The sequence below is a fragment of the Apteryx rowi genome, unplaced genomic scaffold (genome assembly GCF_003343035.1).
Source record: "Apteryx rowi isolate R43461 unplaced genomic scaffold, aptRow1 scaffold_57, whole genome shotgun sequence".
Lineage (NCBI taxonomy): Eukaryota > Metazoa > Chordata > Aves > Apterygiformes > Apterygidae > Apteryx > Apteryx rowi.
The window spans coordinates 2,469,870-2,495,690 of NW_020450838.1; the positions used below are offsets into that span (position 1 = coordinate 2,469,870).

At 46.8% G+C, this 25,821-nt stretch overlaps 1 protein-coding gene across 2 annotated transcripts in view; it reads right to left on the bottom strand.

Annotated features, from left to right (window-relative positions):
* GLI2 (GLI family zinc finger 2) overlaps window positions 1–25,821 on the bottom strand; it is a 151,013-nt gene that overhangs the window by 19,524 nt on the left and 105,668 nt on the right. The window contains exons 3-11 of one of the 2 annotated variants that reach the window (XM_026082196.1): window positions 23,937–24,139; window positions 21,580–21,771; window positions 9,697–9,898; window positions 7,150–7,363; window positions 5,342–5,455; window positions 5,194–5,211; window positions 4,034–4,038; window positions 2,052–2,069; window positions 1,676–1,841 (exon numbers count right to left, since the gene is read on the bottom strand). In XM_026082196.1, coding sequence (XP_025937981.1) covers window positions 1,676–1,841; window positions 2,052–2,069; window positions 4,034–4,038; window positions 5,194–5,211; window positions 5,342–5,455; window positions 7,150–7,363; window positions 9,697–9,898; window positions 21,580–21,771; window positions 23,937–24,139 — 1,132 coding nt within the window. The remainder of the gene's footprint in view (window positions 1–1,675; window positions 1,842–2,051; window positions 2,070–4,033; window positions 4,039–5,193; window positions 5,212–5,341; window positions 5,456–7,149; window positions 7,364–9,696; window positions 9,899–21,579; window positions 21,772–23,936; window positions 24,140–25,821) is intronic. The other variant, XM_026082197.1, reaches the window with a different exon arrangement.

A 25,821-nucleotide genomic window follows, 5' to 3' on the forward strand; every position in this document is an offset into this window, starting at 1 on the left:
CTCTGGAAATAAATTGTGCTGAACTGCCTGGATCTGCCCTGCACTTTGCTCTGGGCTGAGTTAAAGGGTTTTTCTTACATCTGAGAGGGAAACGCACAAATACCGCTGGAAAAATGTAAAACCAGCCCATCCAACAGGGCTGCTGTGGTTTAACTCCAATAAAGCAATGTCCTGTGGTAGGCAATGTGCAACCCATTGAACAGAATACCCTCACGCAGTCTTCACTTTTTAAACCCCTCTCATGCATTTGGTCCTCAAAATGATTTCCAAGTCTGTCTATACTCAGGACTTGTTACACTGAACCAGTGGCTTCTGGTAGAGGCTGGCAGGTGCTAGCCTTAGATTTAAGAGCAAATGCCAAAAATGATCATTTGGATCATAGTCTCTTTGGGCTAAGATGTTTGGTGCAGAGCTCAGAGGAACAGAGATGGATGCCTGCTTGGTGGCCTCTAAACATGACTACAGTAAAATGGAGATACATATATAAAGGGTGAGAGCAGACATGAGCTTCGCAGTGTTTCAGAAAGAGGGTCTTTCTTATTTCAGACTCCTTCTCATTGCTCTGTGTGTGTGTGTGTGTGTGTGTGTGTCCTTCACCATGGGCCACTGTATCAGTGAACTGCATGGAGGGGGCTCCGGGGAGGTTCAAGCTGAGCTACGGCAGGGAAGCAAAAGACCAAAGAGAAAGCAGAAGATAGTGGCTGCTGCCACAAAACTTGCTCAGCCTGGCATTTTGCTACATCCTCGATCCTCAGGGGGGATTGCTGAGGTTGGTGACTTCCCAGCAACTCTGGGCTGGCTTTGAACAAGGTGTTACAGACCCAAAACGAGGTCTGGGAGGGAGCCAGGCTGGGGGAGGGAATGGACTCAGACACTGATCATGTCTGATCTTGCTCCATGTTTGCAGGGTCCGTCAACCCCAGAAGCCAAAGGAAAACCGAACAACAAATTCCCAGGTGAAACAAAACACACAGAAGGTTCTTGGAATTAATCAGAACTGTAAATAGCAGTTTTGATGCTGGTTCGGGACATCACTATGATTATGGAAGGCTTATTTCTCAGTTTTTTTTAAATCAACCCACTTTCTGTATTTCCTTCCCTGATGGAGTCACGGGAACATGTCTCCAACCTCTGGAAGTGCCCTATTTCTGACTCTGGAGGCAGGGGGGCAGGAGGGATGAGCTGGGCAGATTGACAGCCCCTAGGCGATATGGCCCCACAGCCCATGCCACAGCAGCGTAAAAGGCTTTTGTGGCCTGTCCGAGGACTGAGGACCATCTGGTCAGTCCCCAGCCCACAGCTTGTGTAGGTATGTGGGGCAGCTCAGTGAATATGGTCAAAGAAGAGGGTAGGGCTCAGCCCCCCTCCCCATTTTCCGATTAGGTCCCCTGCATGGAGTCTTTTTTTATTGGGTTATGCACGAGGGAGACCAAAACTGCAGCCTCAGCAGCTGAGATGAGAACAACATCAAATAATCTATGAGAGGCTTCCTGCGCCTAAACTCCTCGGGGAACAGCGACCTGCTTTGGCAGTGTTTACACACCATATCTCTGATTTGCACCTTTAGTGGCTCCCAGAGTGAGCTCTGACTGTACAGCAGCTAGTGATAAAAAATGAGGACAAGTGCACAGAAACCCAAATTTATCGCTGGGGTTTCCTCCCAACCATTACTCACATGGACGAGCTGCTCTTGAGTGTCATATTCCTTTGTGCACCCTTCCCAGTGACAGTTCGTCTCATAAATAACCTCAGGCTCCTGTTTACATTCATCCTTATCTAGATCTTCTTTCAGGTCTGTCAGATGCTCCTGCAACACACAACAGTGGACTGTATAAGGTGAGCTTGTTTCATCTGAATTCCTCCGTCACTCATAGATTACAGGGCAGGTATCAACTGATCACAAAAGCGCACTCATTGTGGCAATATAACATACTTGATTACAGTGAACTAATGAGTTACGGAGTTTTGGTAGAGATGCATCAGAGCTAATGACAAGACATGAAACACCCCCAAGCCACAGTGGCAGCGGTGCCTGGCTCCAGCCAGGTCACGGGCAGCCGCAGGAAAGACTCCAGGTGACGCGGGCTGGAGAACAGGAAAAGACTGCCTTTTGAAGTTTGATTTTGTCCTTTGCTGGAGTAAAACTTCTGAGCTGGGGGGAGTGGGGAAGTACGAGCTTGAAGAAACCCCAGAGCAGGCAGAGTTTAGTGGTTAAACTTACCTGACATGTGCAGGAGGGGGCTACTTTTTGCATCTTTCAATAGGCAGGAAAACATGCCTAACCCTTCCCTGCAGTTTGCAAGTGCAGGGTGCTCCACGGGGACAAACTAATGAGCCCTCAAAGCACTCCTCTGAGATCGGCGAATTTGGGAAACCTGAGGAAGACCCCGTAATGAGTGGGCTTCAGAGCAGAGCTCCAGAGGCTCTGGCTCCAGCCTGGGGCCCACTGAGATCTTCATAAATGAGCTTAATGCTGGAAACCTGTTATCTCCCTCCTTAACTTCTCTGTGCCCAGAGCGTGTCAGTGCTAAATGAAGCACAGAAGATTTTTTACATTGCTTGGCAGCTATGAGGATTAAAGCACTGACACCTGTACAGTATAGTAACATGTAACAGAAGTGCAAACGAGAACAATTCAGAGGAAAGGACAATTGTCAGCGTGGTGTGGGTCACAGCTGCTTACTGTACAGACAGGATGGCAGTGCACAAGGCAGTCAGCAGCCAATATTAACCCGGGAATTTAGCAAGACAAAAACCTGCAGGCTTTGACCCTCTTCATTCCCTTTCCTCCCAATTGCTACCACTGCCCAGCACAGAGCATCCTGCCTTGGAGGCAGCTTTAGACCGGAGCCTCTGGGGGTGACTGACCACATCAGATGCTTTTCTCTTGATCCGACGCCCCAGGTGGCCCCATGAGTATTTAGCCACCCTTGGTCACTGTCTGGCCAAGGATTTTAGACACCCAAACCACAGCTCACATGAGGCGTTTCTAGTACAGCATTTCCAAAACAAAACACACATATGTGAGCCAGACCCGACTCACACTGTCTCTGACCTGCCCAGATCAACCTCTCCGGCTGCCATCTCCTTCCCCTCCAACATCTTCCCAACACCTACTGAGGGGCAGCAATGATTAATGACTTAATGGCATTATATGCCTCGGAAAGTAAGATGTGCTGTATGAAAGTTCAACAATTTTCATTAACTAGCTCATGATAAACATGCCAGCTGTGACTTTTCAATTCAACAGTTTGGATATGGAGAGAAAGAGATTTGTTTTAATTAGCTCTTAATTAAAAAAAAAAAAATTGTAAGGTGGCTCCTGGGACAGGAAACTGTAGTAATTTACAGAAGGATTTCTGGAGATTCAAAGTGTATCAGAGTCTGAGAAAGTTCAAACAGCAGTTTTTTTTCTGAAGTTCCTATATGGTGGAGCTGTGAACATTATTTTTGATGAGATGTTTCTCTCCACACAAAGTCTGGTGTCTGGAAAACTGAAGTTTTCTACTAAAAATCTTGTTTTGCCAAAATTTTTCTACTTTCTGTTGAAAAAAATGAATTGAAAACATTTTATTTGCGGAACAGAACTGAAATGTTTCATTTCTGGTTAGTTCAACGTAAATCTGAATCTGTACTGGAGCTGCTGTGGTATCATAAGAGTATAGTAATTCAGGTCCCCCATGCCTGGTGCTCCACTGTGTCCTGCAAATCTTGTCCAGACTACTTCTCTTATGAGTGCAAGCCATCGTGGCAGATACTGTCTGGCCAAGGATTTTATACACCCAAACCAAGCTCACGTGAGGCGTTTCTGGTACAGCATTTCCAAAACAAAACACACATATGTATGCTTTTTGGGGGATGGCTGAACATTTCATTCTGCAAAAAATGTATCAGTCAGTAATCAACTTTCCAGCAGAGTTCTGGGCACAATGGGGATCCCCAAATTCAACAAGCTGCCATTACTCAGATGAACTGAAAAGCAGATACTTGCTACATTCAGTCTTTTATCCTGTGCTCTTGCCAGGGAACGGACTGTCCCTTACGAGGTACTTTCCAACAATATCTCCAGTCAATACAGAAATGCTTCCAAGATGTGAAGCCTACATTCCCCTTTGGGTATTGCTCCACAGATCTCACTAGGAACTATTAGACAACCAGCATACATCTTCCTTTTCTTAATTTCACCTTGTTACTCTAATCAAACCTCCTTGCACCACTTTAAGTGAGTTCCCCCTTTTGGTACTTATTTCACATAAGATACAGTGGATGAAATACTGGGGAAGGGCTGTGCTGGTGCTGTACAAGCACTCCCTGCTGTTGGGCACACACCTCTCCAAATCCGTGCGGAGAAAAGGAGGACGACTGCCATCGAGCAAGCGGCTGTTCTTCCCACAGCTCCTGTGCTATGGATGCTTGGGAAAGCAGCTGACGGCTTTCAGATCTTTTTTTCATTTGCTACAAGAAATAAACATGTGGCGATACTAGCCTGGGTAGTGGCCAGATTGGTTTTTCAGGGCATGTGCTTTTGCAGCACCGTATAGATGCACTCCTAAACTCAAAGCTCCAGAGAGATGCCTCTTTGCCCTAATCGTGCTGACTACAGCATGTTTATCTTTCCCTGATACGCTATCTTCATCAATTTTACCAGCCCCCTGATGACTGCACATGTTGCTGTCCCCATGCATCATGCTGAGACCTGCTCCTGAACCAGGGCAGGAGGAGAAATTTGTCATCAACTCTTCCATTCGCTTGACAATAACACGGCCTAATATTTCATGAAAATGAAGTGCCCAGAGCACTCCTGATAGTTTACAGTTGTGATAAAGGACGGTCAGATGGATACTGTCAGCCATTAAACAGTTTGCAATCACAGAGCTCCAGAAAGAAAGCAAAGGCCTTTGGGCCCTTCTTGGTGTCAATGTTGTGTCACCAGTGTAAAGAATGTTGCTAGGAGCAATTCCTTGTTGAATCAAGAAGTCCTTTTTTTTTGCAAGCTTTTTACCTACATGCAAGATTCCCTTGTAATCTATGCTTGCTCTGAGACACCAGTACTGCTTGCTTTGCAGCGTAGAAAACTCAGATGTCATTTTTAAAGTTGTCACACTTGAAATATTCCCTCTTTCTTTCTGTCTTTCCAAGCACAGCAACAGCAAGGCAAGTCCCAAGCACCCATCGAACGCTTCACTCAGCCACTGAAACTCTGCCCTGTACCTTGCTGGGCTTCCCGGATCAAGAGACGCTCRCCTGTCCTGCAAACATTGACACCTTGCTCCCAACTGCAGCAAAACGTGCAGAGCATGGTTCCCAAAGCCCACAGCACAACTTGCGCCAGAAACGTTACCTGTGTGGTTGGGGACACTGGCGGCAAGCCCTCAACTTCAGTCTTGACTTTACTGCGCTTGTTAATTACTGGATTGACCGTGCTGCTCACGGCTGACTCGCTGCTCTGCTTGCTCTAGGAAAGAAAAACCAGGAGAGAGGTGGCATCAGGGTTTGGGATAAGGGATTGACTGCAGCCCACGTCATCATTAGGAGTTCACAAAAAAATCAGTCAAGAATGAACTTCCAAAGCGGCTGAGGACAATAGTGCAATGCCTGCTGGCCTGGGGTTTCAGGCGAAATCTAGCCCATGTCTGGGTGTTTGCCTGGGAGACAAATGTGATCTGGATTTGTGCACGGCAGAGAGAGGGCAAGCAAGCAAAGAATAAAGGACATCAGCAGCTCTGGCATGCTCAGCAGTGTGCTTTGCCTCTCAGCTTCTCCTCCATTTCAGAACTACCCAGTCCCTGTCAAATTCATCAAAATATTATGTAAGCCCCACCCAGGCTATGACTGTATTTCTCAGTGCTCTGAAATGACTTGTTGAGAAAATGAACACCATGGGGAGAGGAGGGTTCTGGTTACATGTGAGGGCTCCTTCATGCTGGGTGCATGAAAGGGTATGTGTATTTTGCTAAGCTCTGAAAAAATGAGAATGACTTCAAGAGAAAAAACATTCAATTGTATGTGCATAAAATTGGAACATTAACATTTTAAATTTGCTCTTGTTAATTGCTCAAGATTGGTCATGCAAGTTATTAAACAGAGGCATAACTCCTGCCAGCCACATTATTTTGGTAGTCAGTTTGTGAGAAGAAAACAAAATCAATCAATCAAACAGCCTTCAATAACAAACAGAGTTTGCAGCGCAGCAGCCATGAGAAACCGTAAAACAATAAACCAGTCTGAAAAGTTCAGTATACTACAACTAAAACAACAATTTGAAATGGTCTTTTGGGAGAAAAGCAATTGCAATTTAAACTTCCAAGGAACAAAAATGGGAGAGAAAGTGATTAAAAATACGCTAGACATATTCACTAACCCTCAGTGTGTGTGTGCATGCACACACATGTGTGTGTGAATGCACAAGTATATGCATGGATATATTTGAGGTTTAATACACACATAGCATTTCTAATTTTCAAAACCCAGCCTCTCATTTTGCAAAACTTAATAGCAAAAATCAACAACAAGGATATTATGAAAGAGAAAGCCATCTGATGTGATTACTGAAAAATAAGGAACAGTACCTGAAATGGTTAGAGGTCCTAGGTAGGATACAACGGTGTGTTAATGAGGAAAGGAATAAGGTGTATTAAAACCACCAATATGATTCACATCAGCAGAAAAAAGGAAGGACGGATTGGTGAATGAACTGACTAAGCTTGATTCACGGTGCTTGGGTGCTTATCTAGCAAAACACTTCAGCCTGTGCTCAATCCCATTGATTTCAATAGTACTTAACACATGTTCAAGGAGATTTGCTGCCTGAGATGATCCTGCATATCATGTTAAGTGCTTTGACTGATCAAGGACTTTGGTTCTTGCATAGGTATGTACATGTGTGTGTTCAAGGAAGGAAGGTGGGCATAATATTTGGCTTTTACAAGTCCAAAAATGTTTTGTCAGAATGAAGAAAATGCAACATAAAGAGAGAGTATGAATAAAAAGACAGTTAAACTATGGGTAAAACCAGGGGAAGTTCAGCCACCAACAAGGGCAACCCTCAACCCACAGAGAGCACATCTGTTTCCGTCCAGGCCATGCACAGGGAAGAGCTGGGCATCTCAAACGGGACAGTCACAGCTTGAACCGACGGTCAGTCCATACCTGACTGGAGTCAGAGATGCAGTTGCTGTTACTACTGATCTGTGCTGGTGGTGGGTTGACTGAGATGACGGCCATGTGCTGCCGCGGAGGGAACGTAGGAGACGGCTGGATCAGAGGGGGAGTGTGTCCAAAGGCTGAGCTCAGTCCTCTCTGCTGGTTCAAGATCTGCTGGTACGTCACTGGGTTAATGGGGTGGGGAAAGCTAAACGCAGGGCTGCAACAGTGAGAGGAGGAAAAATGAGAAGGAGTTATTTTAAGCAATATTTATCACATTGGCTAGTGATTGATTTCAAGTTTGGCCAGGACTTCCTGGAGACTCCAGGACACAGGGTGCAATGTCCCAGCTAGACGCTTTCAATGCCACGATAAGCCTAACAGCCTCTTTTAATGCAAAGACAGGATTTGTCTCATGTGCACTTCAGCAAACTTGTGAATCATTTCAACCCACGTATCAGACTGACTGTAATTTCTTTGCTTCCAATGGTTAAAACCAGCCAAATCCCCTTGGCAGGGAGTGCAGAATAGGTACCAGTGTCTCACTTTACAAGCCTCAAGGCTCCCAGGTTTTTCCAGGCAGGCCTACTTTGCAGACTCTTGAGGATAGGGTTATGCTACCTTCAACATAAAAAAATGCATTGCCTGGCTCACCTGGCACAGATCACAGCAGGGATGACTAACAATCAATTTAGCATATTCCAAAATATGTAATTTACTCTGCATTCAGGTGAGTAGAGTGCTGGCTCAGGTAACCATTAAAATATGTCACCCTTCATATGTAGGTCACCGGTTCAGCTCCAATCTAGGTCAATGGTGACCTGAAACATGATCAGCTCTTGGTGGCTTGGGCGCTAACCAAAGACAACAGGTTCAAGCTGGGATGTAGCAGCTGACAGCATAAAAACAAAGCACCGGTTTTGGTGAGAAGGGTTTTAACTCCCAGGAGTAGGTTCTCTTCACAGAGATGGAGAAACACTGGAGATGTGGTAAGTACGCTCTGTTTCCTTTACTCTGCACGGGACATACACAAAGTATAGACACTCAGCCCTAAAATTGATTATTTGACACCTTTAAAACTTGGCTGCCGGGAACCGTTATCCTCATGGTATTTTCTCTCACATCACTAGAACTGCCCACAGTGTAAGTGCTCAGAGAACAGGGCCACAATTAGCAATACACTCCATTTTCAATTCTGTTTTAAGAAAAAATACCTATAGCTGATGACCATACAGTTAGTATTTCTATTCCAAACTAGTTAATGACAACTTGACTAAAAGAATAAGGAGCAAAAAAACACTCCAGCGTTAACAAGCTCTGGAAGTTAAATATGTGCTACAGCAGAAGGCAATCTGAGAGCAGRCTGCTGCACAGCTATGATCTGGGTCTGAGGGGGTGAGAAAGGGTTTCATTCCTGCCACTAACACATTGTTAAAATAATAATAATAGTCTTTTCACCCCAAATTGCTAACAGTTTTCCTGGCCTTATATATGCAACACATTTCACAATTGTTGACATTTAAGATGTACCTTTAGAACACAGTGAAGAGTTTCAAATTCATTATTATTACTTTATTATATCCCTAGAGGCCTCCAATTGACCATTGGGTCTGAATTTGTACTCTACGGAGATGCTGAAAATACCAGTTTATACTCCCGAAGAGCTTGAAATCTAAGTACAAGATGAGATGCTATAGGTGTGCCCAGTTAAGGACAGCAGGCAACAGGGGAAGAAAAATGTGATTCGCAGACAGGGAGTTGCAATTTCTTTAAGACAGCATTATGTTAGATACTACAGTCAACTTCTATCTAAAAGATGCTGCCAGATAAAGTAACTGATAAATTAATGTAACAGTTACTAATAGCAATGCCTCTGTTTTCCCCTACAAATTTTAGGAGTGCATGATGTTTATAAACCCTTGCTTTGCAAAAACAGTGTAAATTAGAACTAACATATTTAACCGTTAAGTAATAAAAAGAATAATAACACTGTGAAACTTGGGTTAAGCAATCACGGCAGGAATTGACAACAGTGAGCTGCCTAGTATAAGTGCTTTTTAATTAAGATTTGAACAAAACTTTACTCAAGGGCTAATTTTTTTTTTTTAAATATGCTTTTAGAATTAGGTCTTAAATCCATCCAGGCAACTATTTATTTATTTATTTATTTAACAATTGTGGCCAATAATTTGGACAATACTTTGGGGCAATCTCTTAAATCAGAGGATTTATCAGTTGAACCATTCACAGTGAGCATTTTATTGGACAAACTTAATCTCCATTTCTGCTTGTGAGGAGACATGACCATACTCTAATTACTAGAAACCTGGAAACCAATATTTCTATCCAGCAAAAAACCCCCACATACTCTGAAGTACCCTTCCACATGCGTAAAACCAGATGGGGGCTTTGGTTTAATACAGGACACAATCCCAGTGTACAAAAGCAGAGGTTTCAAGGAAGGGCCAGAGCGCGAATGTTTTCCTTGCTGGAGTTTCAGTCCTGCTGGAGAGACGATTATGTAGCTGAATAGAGCTGCTCCAAAAGCTTTACCTTATTGTCCCTGCAGATAAATGGCCATACGAGCCGCTTGCCGCAGAACTGCTCCTGGAGTTATTAATATACGCCACGAGCGAGTTTGGGGAGGTCCTGATCATTGTCTGAAGATCAATGCTGGCATCGGACAGTGGGGAGATGGAGAGGGCTCGCTTTCGGCTTAATCTTGGAGTCACCCGTGGGCTTGAAAACCGTGACACTGTAGGAAAGAGAGGGGGGAAAAAAGCATAAACTTTGTCAGACAAAATCAGCAGGCTGCTCATTTCCTGCAGCCACGTGCATGAAAGAAGTTATCTGGTGACACAACGTGGATTTGGGCTGCGCGAAAGGGAGACTTTGCCTGCACGCTCACGCAAGGCTTGAGTTTCGAACACCAGCACTCCCTGCGTTTGGCGATGGGAACGAGCAGCTCAGCCTGCCACTGTCACAGTCATCCTCGCACCGCAGGGGCAAGGCTTGGGACGGCGACATAAGGAGAGGTCTGACACAGCCTCCAGAGCTCATGCAGCACTTTTGCTTTCCCCAGCTCCGGAACGCAGGGTGGTTTTCAAGTACAGTCAGTACACACTTAATTTTGACATGAAAGCTATCCCTAGACCTCCCTGGATCAAGGCCTAGACGTCCAAAGTCAGCCCTGTAAATCTGAACACAACGGTCTCTGGCCATGCCTTGCTGCAAGGTCTAGGCATCAACCTTACCAGCGCGGCAGCTTGGCTCCCAGGAAGGGTGACGCCAACCACATCTCGGCCCCTTGCAGAATGACAGGAAAACATGGGCGAGGAGGACTCTTATGACCTCAGCCCCTACCCACTCTCTCCAGCGCTACTGGCCTTCCTGGTCACCAGCTGCAATGCAAAACGCTGCTGGTGTGGCTAAAACATGCTCCTGGGGAGCAGACAAYGCGGGCTGGAAGTCGCAGGCTGGTCCTCTGCGCCCGAGCACCCCTTCCCCAGGCCGGGTAGGCAAAGGGGCCCTCCCGCATGGGAAATGGAGGGGGAAGGTGCTGAGACCTACTGCACTCGTGACTGCTGGTGCTGTGACTGAGGGGCAGGTTAAGAAGCRGGAGCGGAGCAGGGACCAGCTGCACTTTGATCGGAGATTTCCTCTCAGGTCTGTGCTGAGTGACATGGGTCAGGCAGTACCGGGAACGCTCTCTTGCTTTGTGCTCCTTGGAGGATAAACACAGGCCTGTCAATCATCCCCTTTCATCAGCACTAAATTAACTTAAAATTAAAAGGGAAAAAGCCCCTGAAGACTTCTGCGAGCACAGCCATTCTCATTGACTTAGTGGCAAGAGAAGCAGGCTCGCGAGGCGACGCTCAGGAACCGGCGTGTGCATCTGTGTGCGGCAGGAGCAGAAATGAAACGGGCGCTAGCACAATGCTCACCATCCAATTAACCACGGCGGCGAGACTCCAGCAGCCCCAAAAGTAAATAAGAGTTTTAAGAAAACCAATTTGGCAGCTCAGGCACAAAGTTCAAGCTCTTCCCCTCCAAGGGGACGGGCTAGTGCCTGGACCCTATTAACAACTGTCAGTCATTCAGGCATGAAGTCATTTCCAACTCTGGCAGTCCCATTTGTGGATCTGAAACACACAGCAAATTACTACTGTACTAATTTGGCCTCCCCCTGCATTTCAGCACTGCTGACTGGAACAACTGACTTCATCAAGGGGAAATTCTGCCCTGGCCTAAACCATTTGCAAACCAGCAGGATGGCACAGACTGGAGTTTATATCACGACATTCCCTGATATTAGAGTATCAGATCCAAAGCCCGTCTGAGCCCTAATCGTGTTTGGACCTGCTCATCTCTCCAAAGCACTAAGAGCAGCTTTCATGTAATGAGTCATGTATTTTTTTAAAAAAAGATTTCTAAGGGTAAAATATGCCACTTGGCCATTCATTCCCCAGTGCTCCATGCGAGGCTCCAGCTGATAACCCCCATGATCCACCCAAGGGTGCCGGAGGACTCAGCTTCTCAAGCTCCTTCCCTCGGTGAGCGCAGCACAGTATTACTACCTGGCTTTTCCAGCGGCAGTCTCCGCGGAAAGCTGCCCTGCAGGGTTGTTGTAGATATGCTCTAGTAAAGACTGTGAAGTAACCAGCAACTTCCCAAGACGGCAATATGAGCTCTTTTCCTCTAGATGGTTATCACTATTGGTTGCATATCACCAAATACAAGCCCAGCACTTCACAAGAGAATGAACTTCCTGTCCTGCAGACAGTGTTGACATGAGAGAGGGTGAATGGGATGTACAAGGAGGTAAAATATATCCTGCCAGTGTGACCAATTAGTTCCTTGACTTGTGTTGGCTTGCAGAAGTTTGTGTCAACATTTCCCTGAGACTGGTGGCTGGATTTCAGTCTCCTAGTGTCCCTGACTCATCTGTGTACCAAAGGGGCTCTGTCATTACCATGTCTGAGTACTGTGTAATTAATGGGGCTTAGTATCACTGTTGCCTTGTTACCCATAATGTCCTTTACTGCACAAATTAAATGACTTGCCCAAGGTCAAACTGGAAGTCCAAGGCTAAGTTACCACTTGAACCAAGCACTCTTGTGACTATTGTCCTGTATCTAAAAGGCTTCAAGAGCTGCTAGCTTCCATGCCTTTACTGCAAGACTAACAATACTGGGAATTTCTCCTAGAAATCAGGTTGTTGCATATGCACTGAACGCATTTTTTCTTGCAGTATTTTGCATAACTACATTTTGCAGCCTCACAGGGCATGGAGAACCTCAAACACATGACTGTGAAGACTTGAGAATCAGGCGGCAAACACAAAAGAGCACACAACTGTCTGTAAAAAAAAAAAAAAAAGAAGAAAAAAAAAAGTCTCCAGACTGTTAACTCTGTCCCATAATTTGTAGGGGCTGGACTCACATTTTTCTAATGCTTGAGGTTGGCAGTTTCCAGTCCCATTCTGCCGTGGTGAGTGGCACTTCTCTTGGGAGCTGGAAAAGGAGCAGCAGTCTTGCAGAGGCATTATGGAAGCAAAAACAAAAAGAGCAAATGAACTCCCTAGGTGAAGGCTAGCCTTGCCTAAAGGCTGGACTGCAGCATTCCCAAACTTTGTACCTGGTTCATGAAACATGGGCCCTGCCAGAATGCCAAACAGAGCAACTCGAGGTTTAGAAATTTGGTTTGGCTCTGGTTTGGGTCCAGATCATAATGCTGAAAACTGTGCTCTGTCCGTAACATAGTAATGTATTTGATTCAAAGTAATTAAACCTGCCTTTTTGTTCGCCCTGGCAAAAAAGCATCTTGATTCAGCACATGGGCAAGGCCTGGGGAGATCTGGGTCTTGTTTCCAGTCCTCCCCAGCCATATGACCTTGAATAAGTTGCTTCTACTTTCTGGTCCATATTTTTCAGTGTCATTTATTTAGACGTGCTCCCTGAGATAGAGTTTGTGTCTTACTCTGTACATATTGCACCTAGTATGACGGGGCTCCATCTCAGCTGAGTTGTTAGTGTTTCCGTTCTACAATTAATATACATCTTTCCAGTTACAGATATTGTTTTCTGCATTTGCATTCCCACAGTCTCCTCCTTTTCTAACAGAAGGAAGCAGGCCAGATTTGACAGTCATATTTATCTCTGTTACTCCCACCCCTCAAGGGAGATCTGTTTATTAATGTGCCACTTCCCTTGATAAATTACTAAATAGAAAGAAAAGCCTTGTACTCATTTCTCGCTGTTCTTCCAATGATTTATGTCCACAGTGCTGGTTCAGCCATTGGTCGCCATTAATTTGCAGAGGGAAGAAGTCCTCACGTGCAGGCAACGTGGGCACCCCTCCCCAGTGTACACAAGTACCTAATTTTTTCCCCACGTAAAACTCTGCTGGAAGCTGTCGGATTTGCAAGCTGGCCTGGGACTTCTTCAGCACTAAACGAGTAATATGCATTGCGTTAGTGTCCGCTCTAATTTAGATCTTCCAAGTACCATGGGCTATATCCAGTGTTTGATAGAGGGTCCAATAGGCTGGGTTTATGTTTTACACAAAGGCCTCAGCTCTCGTGGGCCTTCAGGGAAAGCTGTGACCCAAAATCATGCTATGGATGAACAATTCCTCTTTTTTCCACAGACAGCCTGCATAAGGTGCCCAGGAAGGGAAACATAAAATGAGTTTAACTACACAAAGAAGCAGTCATTAGTGCTTTTAGGAGGAGAAAAACTTTTCAGAATTATTACTCAAAAGCAGATAAACAGCACTGGGATCATTCTCAATAATAAAATTGGCCTGATCTAATCCCCCGATCTGAGGACACTGAGCACTAACATTAAATGATAACAGGCAGCAGCAAATAAAAATATTAGCGTAGCTGTACACATAAGCAAGGTTTTCAACATGGGTTGACTGATGGTCATTTGAATGTATAAGCAAAATCCTCTATTGCCTGAGGTCCAATGATGTTTCAAAGGAGAAACCACACACAACTTTTTTAATAGTGATTGTGCTCAGAGAAGTAAATGACTATAGGATCCATTTTTCAGAGAGTGAGAGAGAGAGAGCAAGAGATGGAGGCCTCAGGAGGATTTACCATGAAAACTCCTCCTCTCATCTTCCTTTCAGAAATGCTGACTTATCGAAATGAACAGGGTTGGTTTTAAGAATTTTTTGATGTTTGGAAAAAAATGTTAGGAGAACAGTTTCCAAACAGTCCAAGTATCCCCTTTCAGCATTCTTGAAAGAAAAAAAATCTGGTATTTCTCTGATGGTGTTCTAAAAGATGTTTTTTCAGAAACCCAAAGTCATCGTAAGTTAAAAATAAAATCTGAAAAGGTCAGAAATTGAAAAGAAAACATGAACTTATTTAAAAGAATTATTTCCATTTATCTGCCAGCATTTCAGTTTGTAAAAATTAACTTCTCTATGTCTCTCCATCTCAAATGGAGACCTTTTTCAGTCTCTTTACCTTGAATGTTAATTACTGAGAGATGAGAAAACTCTTTCTCACCCAGGTCCAAAAAGAAGTGATAGGCCCAAGACCATACAGAAAAAAAGGGTGCAACTAGACAATGCCACGAGAGACTCCATCCTGTTGCCTCTTGTGGTTTTTAACAGTATTTCCAGCATCGTACATTTACAGCATGCCCAGGATGGGTGTTCTCCTTCGTTGTTGCTGGTGGGTGTTCCTGTATCAATTTGCTCTGCTATTTCTATCTCACTTTGAGCGAACACCTATTAAAGTCAGCGGATGCTTTCCACCGACTTAATGGACTTTGGAATAAATATGAATCTAAAAGCCAACCTACAGACATCCATGTTTGAGAATTTTCATCTTTATTTTTAAACAAATTCCTTCCCACTTGGAAAACATGCTACAATGTCTATGCAGTCATTTCTGGAAATACTAATGCCTTGGTCTTGATTTATTGATTTATGCAGTGTGTATTAAAAGAATCAGCTCTGAATAGAGGAAGCTTGATTTTTTTTATTTTTGCAAGAGATAGAGATACCTGCTGAGAATTCAAAACTGTTTCAGATTTCCAACAACAAAAATATCATTTGGCCTGAAAGGAGGCACAGGAAATTTTAAGCCAAAAGACTGTCCCCTTCTCCCTACTCTCAAATTTAGGAGGAGATTGAAATGCAGATGTGAACTGGCAAAAGGATGAGTGCAATAAAGTTGAGCCCAAAGCTCTGGGCATTGGCTATGGAGTTGTGGATGGCAGCCGACATAAGTCAATAAAAATTTTACCATAGGCTCTTGCCCCCTGCTGCCTCTTTTTATAGGAAGTCAATTTTAGGTACATTTTACTGTTCTTTACATGGAATGCACTGGTCTTTTCACATCATTCCATAGGCAAAACCAGATATTCTGGCTATCATGGGCCCAGCTCTTCATGATAGAGAATAAACATAACTTATGTATTTTAAAAACCTTTAAAAACTGCCTGGAGCAACTTTTCAACAGAGAAAGCATGCCTTTACAGTGACATTATCTTTGCAAGTTAACTGTAAACGCTGCAGCTCACAACTGAAAGCCATTTCTCTGCTGGAAGGTTTTAGACATCCCATTTCTAAATTAGCAAGGATTCAAGGCTGAACCTGTAAGTGACGCTGGCCATGTCTGCCAAATGCCCCAGCCTAGTCCTCCAGCCAGCCTAGAGCTGGGAAGAAAGTCCAAATTTCTTAGTAAAAAAGGAAACATTTCCTTGGCAGTTCCATACAGTGTCTACACATTATCACATACATGGGTTACTCAGAACCTGGGATTTTCTTCCTAAATTTAGATTTATCCACAAGGGGCCAGTGACAAGTCAAAGGTTCGGTCTCACAATTTTACACACAGGGCAGCCTGTGGTCTTACTCATGTTGCTGTTTCCAGCGCTGTTGTGCCAAAGGGCTGACTGTGTCTGGATCTTATGTGGGAGACGGGAGCAGACGGTCCCGTTTGGGCCACTCTCGCACTCTCCGTGGCTGTAGGGCATCAGAGGGACACAACACGGAGGGAGATTTCGGGCCTCCGTATCACATTAGAAACAGTGACAGCATAGCCCTTCTGAAAGGAAACCCAAACACTCAGCTGGGAGAGCCTCTAGGACTGTCCTTTCTACATCTGAGCCTATGCAGGAATTTCAGGCCATCTCTTGTCAGACAACCGTGTTGCTGTGACCTACATTGCTGAGGAACACCAGAGGAATCTGCTTCCAAATGGCCAAGCCCATATCGCACGTGAGCTGCAGATGTCTCACCCCCCGCTTCCATGCTGAAGCATGGCCAGAGCCACTGCTTCTCCTGCATCCCCTGGCCAAGCCCCAGCATCAAGACAGCGTTATCAAAACAACCGCTCTCCTTGGCCATTCACCAAGCAAGCAAGAGTAAACTCCACCCAAAGCATACAGACATATCCCCCTCCTCCCGTCATCAGATTAAATCCAAGGGCAGTAGATATATCGTGAAAAGTACAGTGTGATCCCTTAATCAGTGAGTAGCAGCAATAAGCTACAAACAATCTTAGCATAACTGGTTCCTTATTCCTCTCTCCCTTTCTGTAGTGGCAACACACGTCTTACTTAGACTGCAGCAGATGCTGGACATTTGTTCTGGCACAAGACGCTGTCCTGGGACCCTTCTTTCTTCACTCCCTGGGGCCTGATCAACTTAACAGTTCAAGGAATACTAATGTTTCCCCCAAATCCTCGCTGAAAGACAAGGCTGCATTCTTCTACTCCCAATCCACACGGTAACTGTTTAGACGACCCAACTTGCATATGTAAATTGAATTCTTTAGAAACCAGAGTGCAGCGGGATTCCAGACAGAGCGCTTATGGGATGCTCTGGGACGTTTTTTCTATTCTGCACATATTTTTCTGGGGAGAAAAACAGAATTGCTGGCTAGAACTGGGTGGGAAATCATTTCCCATTCTCTGAACCTTTTCTGAGATTTCAGCAATTTTCCATTTTGTACTGGGACAAAGAAAACAAAAAAAGATCTTTCAGAGTTTTTAAGGAAGAGACTATATGGCGCGCCGTCTGCCCAGAGTAGCCAACAGCTGGCTCATGTGGAGAAGTCATCTGTGATCCAGAATATTCAGACTGCAAATCCTGAGCTGCTAGTCCCTCAGGCCCCAGGCAAGGGACTTATTTTCCAGGCCACCATGAGGCTGGTCTCCTTCACTCTCTCCTGACAGAGTGGAGACACTTCGTATACACCCATCGGAGGAAAGTCCTGAACTCACCTCTCACACATGCCTGCTAACTGCAGTAACCACTGGACTACACTGTCAGCCCTACTTATTACCCTGATGATTATTAAATGATTTACTTGAAGTAGAAAGGCTCAAACAACAGTGCCTGAGAGAGGCCACTGATGGCTGAATCACTGTTTGACTTGGGGGAATCAAGTCCTACTTGATCATTTGCCCACATCCCAGGGAACTGCTCCAGCCATTGGCTTGTTTAGCTATCCTGGGTTGAATAAAGCTCTTTCCCAGTTAAACTACTATTCTTGAGTCAAGAGATTCTTGATTTCTGAAGCACGGGCTTTTTTTTTTTTTTTTTTTTTTTTTAAAGAATACATCTACGCTATTCAACAAGAAACAGGGCAGGAATCCCCTCCCAAGCTCCAGTATTGGATGAAGTGCCATTACAGCACTGCAGGGTTATCCCAGCTTAATTACTGCTATTGGTAACTGTAAAGTTGCACAAACACATCTGTTCTGCCTTCATGACCTGGGGGAATATCTCTGTGCCATGCTGCTAGGACATAACTTCAACTCAAGATTTTTCTCCCATTCCCTCACTCAGTATGGACAACTGAATCACACCTTTGGCACTGTGCAAACAGAGGTGTTGGATTCAAAGACAAGCTTTTCCTTCAGCCCCAGCCATGAGAGYCTTTATTCAGAAGATCTGGGTCTTGTAACCTAGAGCTGCCACTGCTCTACTGATAGATCACTTGATTGCCTTTCTCTTCAAGGTCTCCATGGGTAGAATATCTTTGCTTTGTACAGTACTTTGAGATCTTCTGATGTACAGGGCTCATCGCTGAGTCAACTTGGATCCATTCCTCTCAAGAGCAAACAGTGCTCCCTGAAGGGCTGAGGGTAATGACAACAGCCATTGTACTTAGGAAAAAACATCTGGATGCACTGAATACATTCAGAGAGCAGCAGTCACCTCCAGGTTTATCTGCACTTCCCACCAATCTTTTACTGGAAGTCAGCTGCCCTCTGTACAACCACTCTGTCACCCAGAGTAATCCACCATATAGCACTCACTTCTAGGATAGAAATGTAAATGGACAGCACGAAACAAGGCAGCTAGCTCAAGGGTTATTTAGTTTTCACTGGCACTGGCCCTAAGATCCAGGCTGTTCAGTACGTAAAACTTATGTCTGGTCTACATTAGTGGTTTAACTACTGATATAGCTGCACAGTGAAAACCCTGCTGAAGAGATGTAGCCCCAGGACACCCTAGCTCAGTCACGTTTTAAACACTCAATGGATCTGACACAGAATTGGTACCAACAAGTTCCAGCTGACACTGATCCCCTACTACTTCTTGTGACTCAAGACATCTGATGTAATGAAAAAAACACAGACAAACCAGGAGTCACAGAGGAATCCTCCAAGAGGTGCAATGAAGGCCACCAGAAGGGCCCAGGTAAGTGTCTGTGGAAGAATCGTTATAGTCAGTGTCTTGGGCTCCCATGAACCTGCAGATGTTTGGGGGTGACATGACACTGAATAGCCCAGATTTTCTACTATATGCCTATCTGTCTCTTTTGCTTTTCGCTTGCCAGTGTGTGATGGTGCTGTGTGTGGTTTAACAGCTGTTGCGCTTCCTGCAAGAGCTACCTGCATTTCAGCAACCGGTAAAAYGATTCTTTTTGTAAAGTTCTTAAAATCTGGGGCTCTGTGGGAGGAAAAGGGCTCTCTGACTGTAAGATGCTGTGTGCCAGTGACTCATTGGTGTTTTATGCATGCTACTGATACTCTCGTCTCAGAAAAGCACCACAAGAGGAAGTTTTATTAAATTATCCATCCAACTATTTACTTAGTCCCCACTGATTTAAATCATTGATAAAACTTCCTAAACAGAAGGGGAGACTACAGTTCTTCAGCCAGAGTTTCAGAGTCATCCATTTTACTCTCAGCCTTGATAGTGCATTATTCTCTCTTCATGTATGGCACTGACACTGGGCCTCTATTATCAGCCAGGCTGATAAACTAGAGATAATACATCAAACCCACCAGCAAAATCCTGAACTGTGTAATGCAGCCCAATGCCTCAGGGTCCAGACCCGACATTAGGAAACACTAAAACAGAAAACAGCAGTGCTTAAGTTTCTCTGACTTCAAACATGCTTTTAAATACCGCATTGGACCAGGGCCAGACACAGGACCTTCAGCAGCCTGGGGGAGTGCGGGAAGATAAAGCAGAGCACTGACACGGTTACAGCATGAACCCTGGGCTGCTGGGTAAAACCAAACATGTAGGCCAGAGACATGCACCAGGCTGCTGCTCCTTTTCACATCCTTAAAAACTAGCCTTCTGATATCTCATGTCACATCTTCGTGACGTTTAAAAGTTTTCATCTCACTAAGAGCACGTGAAGGCCCAGAAAAGGCTTTCCAGTTACAGATCAACAAAGCTTTACTAAACGATCAAACAAATGCTTGGCGAGCCCTTGCTCTCCAATGAGTAATGGTTACGAGCGTGCCTGCCCGTAACTGGGACCTTTGTTACGTGATTTACTCTAGAGCTGTTTCAGGAGAAGCCAAGTAGGAAGAGAGTCTTCTGCCAAAGAGAATATCTCAGACGACTTCAGATAAAGACTGACATTCAGCAAACTAGAGGACGGGCATCTTGGTGTGCTGAGAGCCAGCCTGCGCTAGCATGAAAACAGTTGTGTTTGCTTCCCTTCCTGGCTGTTTATCTGGCACTTCAGTGAGGCACTGCTGGTCAGAGATGGACTAATAAGGAGGCAAGGAGGAAGGAGTCTTGGTCAAGAGCCCAAGGAGAACTTGGCAGAGCCGATTTGCACCCATCTACTATAACCCACAACGATTAACCTCTCAGAGGGAAAACAAAAAGCAGTCTTACTGACCAGCTGCTTTCTAGCAGAGAAACCCTGAATATATTTTGGACATTAGAGGCAGGATACTACCAAAGAGCATGTGCTCTCCATTTTAGACTAGAAGCCAGGTTCCTGATCAATGTAGGAAGTGATGGCAGAAAGTGACTATTCAGGTAAAACTTCCACAGCAGCTGCAGACAAGAAATTGTTTTTTATTTAGAAATATCTATAAACCCCTATCACTGAACAGCCAGAGCAGCTTTTATCATTCTAAACCAGTCACTTTACGAAGCACCAAGACCAAAAAGTCTTTCATCTTAAAAGCTCAACAACAGAAACCCTAAAGCAGTAATGAAATGATGCAGACCTCCACTCCAAAAATCACAATTATCCACAGGCAAATCTGAAGGCAGCCCAGGAAACAGAAGCTGAGATCTGAAAGTCCAGCTGAGACTTCTCTGTCTTGCAGCAGAAATAATCCCCAAACTACCCTCTGTAATATTTGTGCAATCTCAATTCTTACAAGACATGGCGTAAAGTGAAAGGAAAGAAATTTCTAACGGGTCTAAAAATCATCTGTACTGTGTATCTCAAATACTCTACAGAAATAGTACCAATCACAGCAGGGCAGTGGTCAGGCTGCGGGGGTGAATCAGCATTGCAATTCCTAACATGATTTTGTTTCTACTTAGTTTAGCCATGAGCCAGAATTTTCTGGGTTTATAATGCCTGATATTAGTATAAATACAACATTCTTGCAATTTTTTCTTCCCTGAGGTACTGACACATCCTCTCCACTGGAGCTCCCCATTAACGTTATTTTTTCTCCTTCAGGGATTTGTTTTACAGTTGCTCTGAGAGGTCCCAACCAAGATCAGGGGGTCTCTTGTACGGAGCCCAGTCACATGTGTAACATGCGAGACGGCCAGTCCTTGCCCCAGACGTGAACCAGTCTAAATAACAAGGCAGACAGGGTGGGATAGGAAACAGAAGCAGAGCAAAGGGCCTTGCCCGAAGGCGCGCTCCAGGTCACTCACGGCCAAGGGACCAGGACGGGAGCAACGCCCTACCCGCCACACCAGGCTGTCTGCTACGCATGTAGCAGCCCCGCTGTCCTCCCCAAAAGGCCACAATGTATATATTTTAAATTAGGYATATTATGTATATGGACCGAGTCAACCTTTTAAGCCAAAAATCAGAGTGCATTGCTCATGGGTTTCAGCAGGAAGGAGCAACCGCGCGCAGTGACCTCCGCCTGGAGAAGAGCCACATCTGCCCCAAACATCCCCCAGGAGCTCCGCGCGAGCCGCCCACGAGCGAGGGGGTGCCCGGCCTCTACTCACCGTCGACGGGGCTGAGGTAATCGTGCAGATGTGCTGTGCTGGCTGCTCCCCCGCCCTGCATCAGGAGGTCCCCGTAAGGGTTCGGGTGGCTGGCCATGAGCGTCATTTGGTGGTAGTAGTCGGCGGGGTTGGCTCCCGGCGGCGGCGGGGGCAACCCGAACAGGCCTCGCTCTTTCAGATGCTCGTGAGCCACTGCAGAAGCCGAGAGCGAGGAGAAAAACATGGGGAGAGCGTTCCCACAGCAAGTTAAACTTCGGCGCTGACGTTGGCGTCCCCGTCTCTCCCCCCCGCGCCCCCCATGAGCCCTCTCCTTACGGCTCCGTTTAGTGCTTTCGTGACGTGCGTTTGGGCGTGTTTCTGCGGACAAAAGAAGCTAAGCTGGGGCCTCTGCATTCCTCCATTTCCGCAAATTTATAAACAATCTCTCATTCCCCCTTCTAATAATCCTTCCGTACGGACACAGACTTCACCCCGGGGAGGGGGAAGAGGGCCCAATCAGCCAACAGCAGTAACCCTGTCAGCATTAACATCCCTGCCTATTAGGAAAGAAAGACAAATGCAACCCAGTTCCCGATAGCAGTGCAAGGAAATTAAAGCCAAGGTCTAATGCATAGAGCTAGGTTAGCGTCTGGCAGCATAAAACCATTTTGGCTGCCAAAGCCAATTACACTCACTTTCTCCCAGCAGTAATTTTTCAAACATGCCTCCCCACCCGCTTGCCCCATTAACTTATTTACCATGGAAAAAAAAAAAAAAAAAAAAAAGGGCAACCCAAAACACAATGCCTCTTTTTAATACCAAATAATGAAACTCGCTTTGAAAGGGGAGGCCAGGGGAGAGCATATGCACACCAACACAAACCTCTCTGCTGCATGCGGTTGGGAATTTGAATGCTTGCCCTAGTGTGGCTGTAGGGAGGAACCACCCTAAATTAAGAGCCACATTTTGGGGCAGGAAAGGAGGCGTATGCATCTCCCCATTACCASAGCACCTGGGGGCCTCATCATTCTCTGATGTGCTTTGCTTCACCACAGAGAAGGGCCACTTGCCTCCGCTGTGGTTCAGGACCTGAGGGACGTTAGGATCTGCCAAGTTTGCAGAGGACCAGGCCCCCAAACCCACGCTATTCCCTGGGCACTGAACCAGCTGCTTATAATTGCGTGGCAGAGCACAGTTCCCATTGCCTCACACATGATACTTGATGTCTGGTGAAGTAAACCATGACTTAGACCTCCACACATTAAATCAGAATTATGCCGTATCCAATATGACATATGCAGTGGCCCGAATATACAACCTGTGTAAAATAATGATGTTCCAGTGAATTCACCTGGATCTTTCTCAGTGTTTAGAAAGCAAGCTCTGTAGATTTGAAATCATTATAGAAGAGCTTTGCGTTTCTCCCTTTCCCTATTTGGCTGTTAATGTCACCAGCCACCCGGTGAGCAGGGAGATGCCTCACTCCCCCGACACGGGAAAGCCGGGATCCCCACTGACCCCTGCCCAGCGTGTGGGTCTGTCCGGGTTTCACGGAGTTGCACTGCTTCTGCTCCGTGTGCATCAAGCACTAGCTTCCACGTGCCTTTGCCTTCATCTGAAAGCTTCTTCAGAGCAGCCCCAGTGGGCTGGGAGTGACGAAGAGGAAAGTGTGGCCTCTCTCCTCCACGCTGGAGCAATTCTCCCCCTGAGGATATCATGCCATGCATGTGAGGGACCAGTACGGGGACCCAACAGCATGAGGGTGCCTGGCTGGGACCAGTCCTCACACCCTCACAGCACCAACAGGGAAGAGCCCAAACAGGGTTGCCTCATCTCTCCCGTGTCAATCACAGCCACACTGAGCACCCTGCAGGACTGTCACCCTCTTAGAGGGAAGCAAGGCTCCTGGTAGGGATATAAAAGCAGGGAAGCTCATAAGAGAGCTGAGAGCACTGCAGAAAGGAACATACTTTAAGCAAAATATTTATAATACGATCCAGTGGTAATAGCTATTCTCACGCTCTGCTTTCTCAGTGCAATGATGCAAAACAAATGTGTAGTTAAACGAAAAAAAAAAAAAAGACAGCTCTCCCACTTCAGAGAGCAGCTGTGGAGCTGTAAATCCCTAGGTTTTAGGGAATTTCAGTGCTGGTGAGCTACAAAATAGCTACAGTACAAGTAGCATAGAAGACGTTTCCCCAGCACTGAGCCAGGAACTGGCTACAGCCATAACTTGGGAAGCACATGCCTTTGCTCTGCTACCCTACGGAGGGAACCGGAGGGGAAGCCACGCTCCCGGTCTGAGAATGGGACAGCTCAGCTCACGCCAGCCACCACCACAGCCGCCGACCCTGGTGCTTTTGGCCCAGGGCTCTTACCGTCAGCGGGGCTGAGGCCCCTAGCCGCCGAGATGACGGAGAGGGTCGGGCTGCTGTGCACGGAGCGGAGGTAGTGTTCCATGTGCGGGGCCACGTAGGGGTGCGGCGGGCTGAACGGCGACTCCCCGGGGCCCGCCGGGTGCGGGGAGAGGCGGATGAGGGAGATGTCGGAGATGACGGGGCTGCCGCTCAGGGTAGGAGGCCTGGGAAGGAAAGAGAGACACAGCYGTCACCCACGACCGCGATGGCTTCCCCTCGGGGGTGAGCTCAGCAGTCCGGCCTCCGCTCTCTGCTCCAGCTCACTGTGATCCTATTTACTTYGCTGTGCCTCAGGTTGGTCTAAAAAATGGTTATGAGGCGTCTAAAGAGAAAATGTGACCTACGCCAGAGAACCGGGACTGCCTGGCAGCGTCCATGGCCCTTCTGCTGTGCAAGGTGCCTCCGACTTCCACGAGAGCGGGAYGCACCCCGCCGTCGGTGCGAGCCCCAGCCCCACGTGCCCCAAGCTCCGACGAGAGCGGGTGCCACGCAAGGCGGAGGCATTAAGTCTTCACGGCGCCTTGTTCCCCCACCTCTGAACTTCAGATGGGAGATAAAGAGCCCATCRCTACTTCCCGCTGCGGCCAGGGAAGGGAAGTCGCCTCCTTCGCTCTCCGCTAAACCTGTTCGGAGTGGGAAYGAGAATTCTTCGGGACTAGAGGGGGAGACTTTGTGCAGGAGCTTAGCAGCGGTATCGGCTCGCCGGCGAGGCAGGCAGCACGTCCGTTCTCCGAGCTCGGAGCAGCCTGCCAGAGCCGGGAGAAGACAGCGAGCTTGGAGCCTGCCTAAATCCCAAAGTTACTGCGAGCAGAGGGAGCGTGCGGGAAGGGCAGACGCTCCCTGAGGCCTCGCAGGTGACTCCCGGCTGCGGCTCGGGCTGATCTAAGGGCACAGTGGTGCCAAGAGGGCCACCCCGTGCCCGTCACACATTCATCCCTTCTGCTGGCGCCGGCGCTTGTGCGGCTGCACAGTCAGCTGGCCCCAGGAGCTGACCTGGCTGAAAGCTAACCTCCTGCCAGCAAAAGGGGGGAGGCCGGAGCACGTGGCTGCAGAGGCAGGCAACAGCAGCAAAAACTGCCCTTTTGGGCACCTTAAAGCAGCGTAAGCTTCTTGTGAAGCTGCACCCCCAGCATGCTCCACGTGAAGTAGCTCACCCCACCTGGACTGACTTTAAAAGGCACGTAAGCGGCTTCAAGGCAAGGAACACCACGTGCACAAGCAGGTTGCGTGGAGTACGTCCTGTGCGAACGATCTAACCCCCCTTCATTGCACAGGCAGGCTGAATCGACAAAGACGCCCAAGGCGAAATCAGCGTTTTGCAGCGTCCTCGGTGCTGCTGGGTATTCAGACCTTTAATCCTCCCGTGGGGACAGAGCCTCAGCTTCGGGACAGCTGTGCGAGAAAGGACGCAAAAGGTGCGAGGAGTATTTACATGGCCTGGACGGCGATGAGCTCCAGGCCGAGCTGTGAGTAATGGTCACTTAAACGCAGGTCCTTGCACCATTCTCCTCTTTCCCTACTTCTGGCAGGAAACCTTCCCCCCTTGGCGCTCAGCTCCATGCTCGGGGGAGAGCGGGTCCCATCGGTGAGGGAGCCAGCGGCGGAAGCGCGTGGAGCCGGCCCCAGCAATCTCTCTCCCACCCTGCCACGGGGCCGTGCGACCCAGCGTCGGCGGCTCGGGCTACCCACCTGCTCCACAGCCCGCCCCAGTTACGTCAATCACGGCTTTTACAAACCTCCTTGACAGGTCGGCTGTACAGTTCAAAGGGCAAAAGTTCAGGAGGGATTTTACTGCATGCTTTCTGGGGGGCCACCTCTATCAAATCCCTCAGATCTTCCTCAGGCC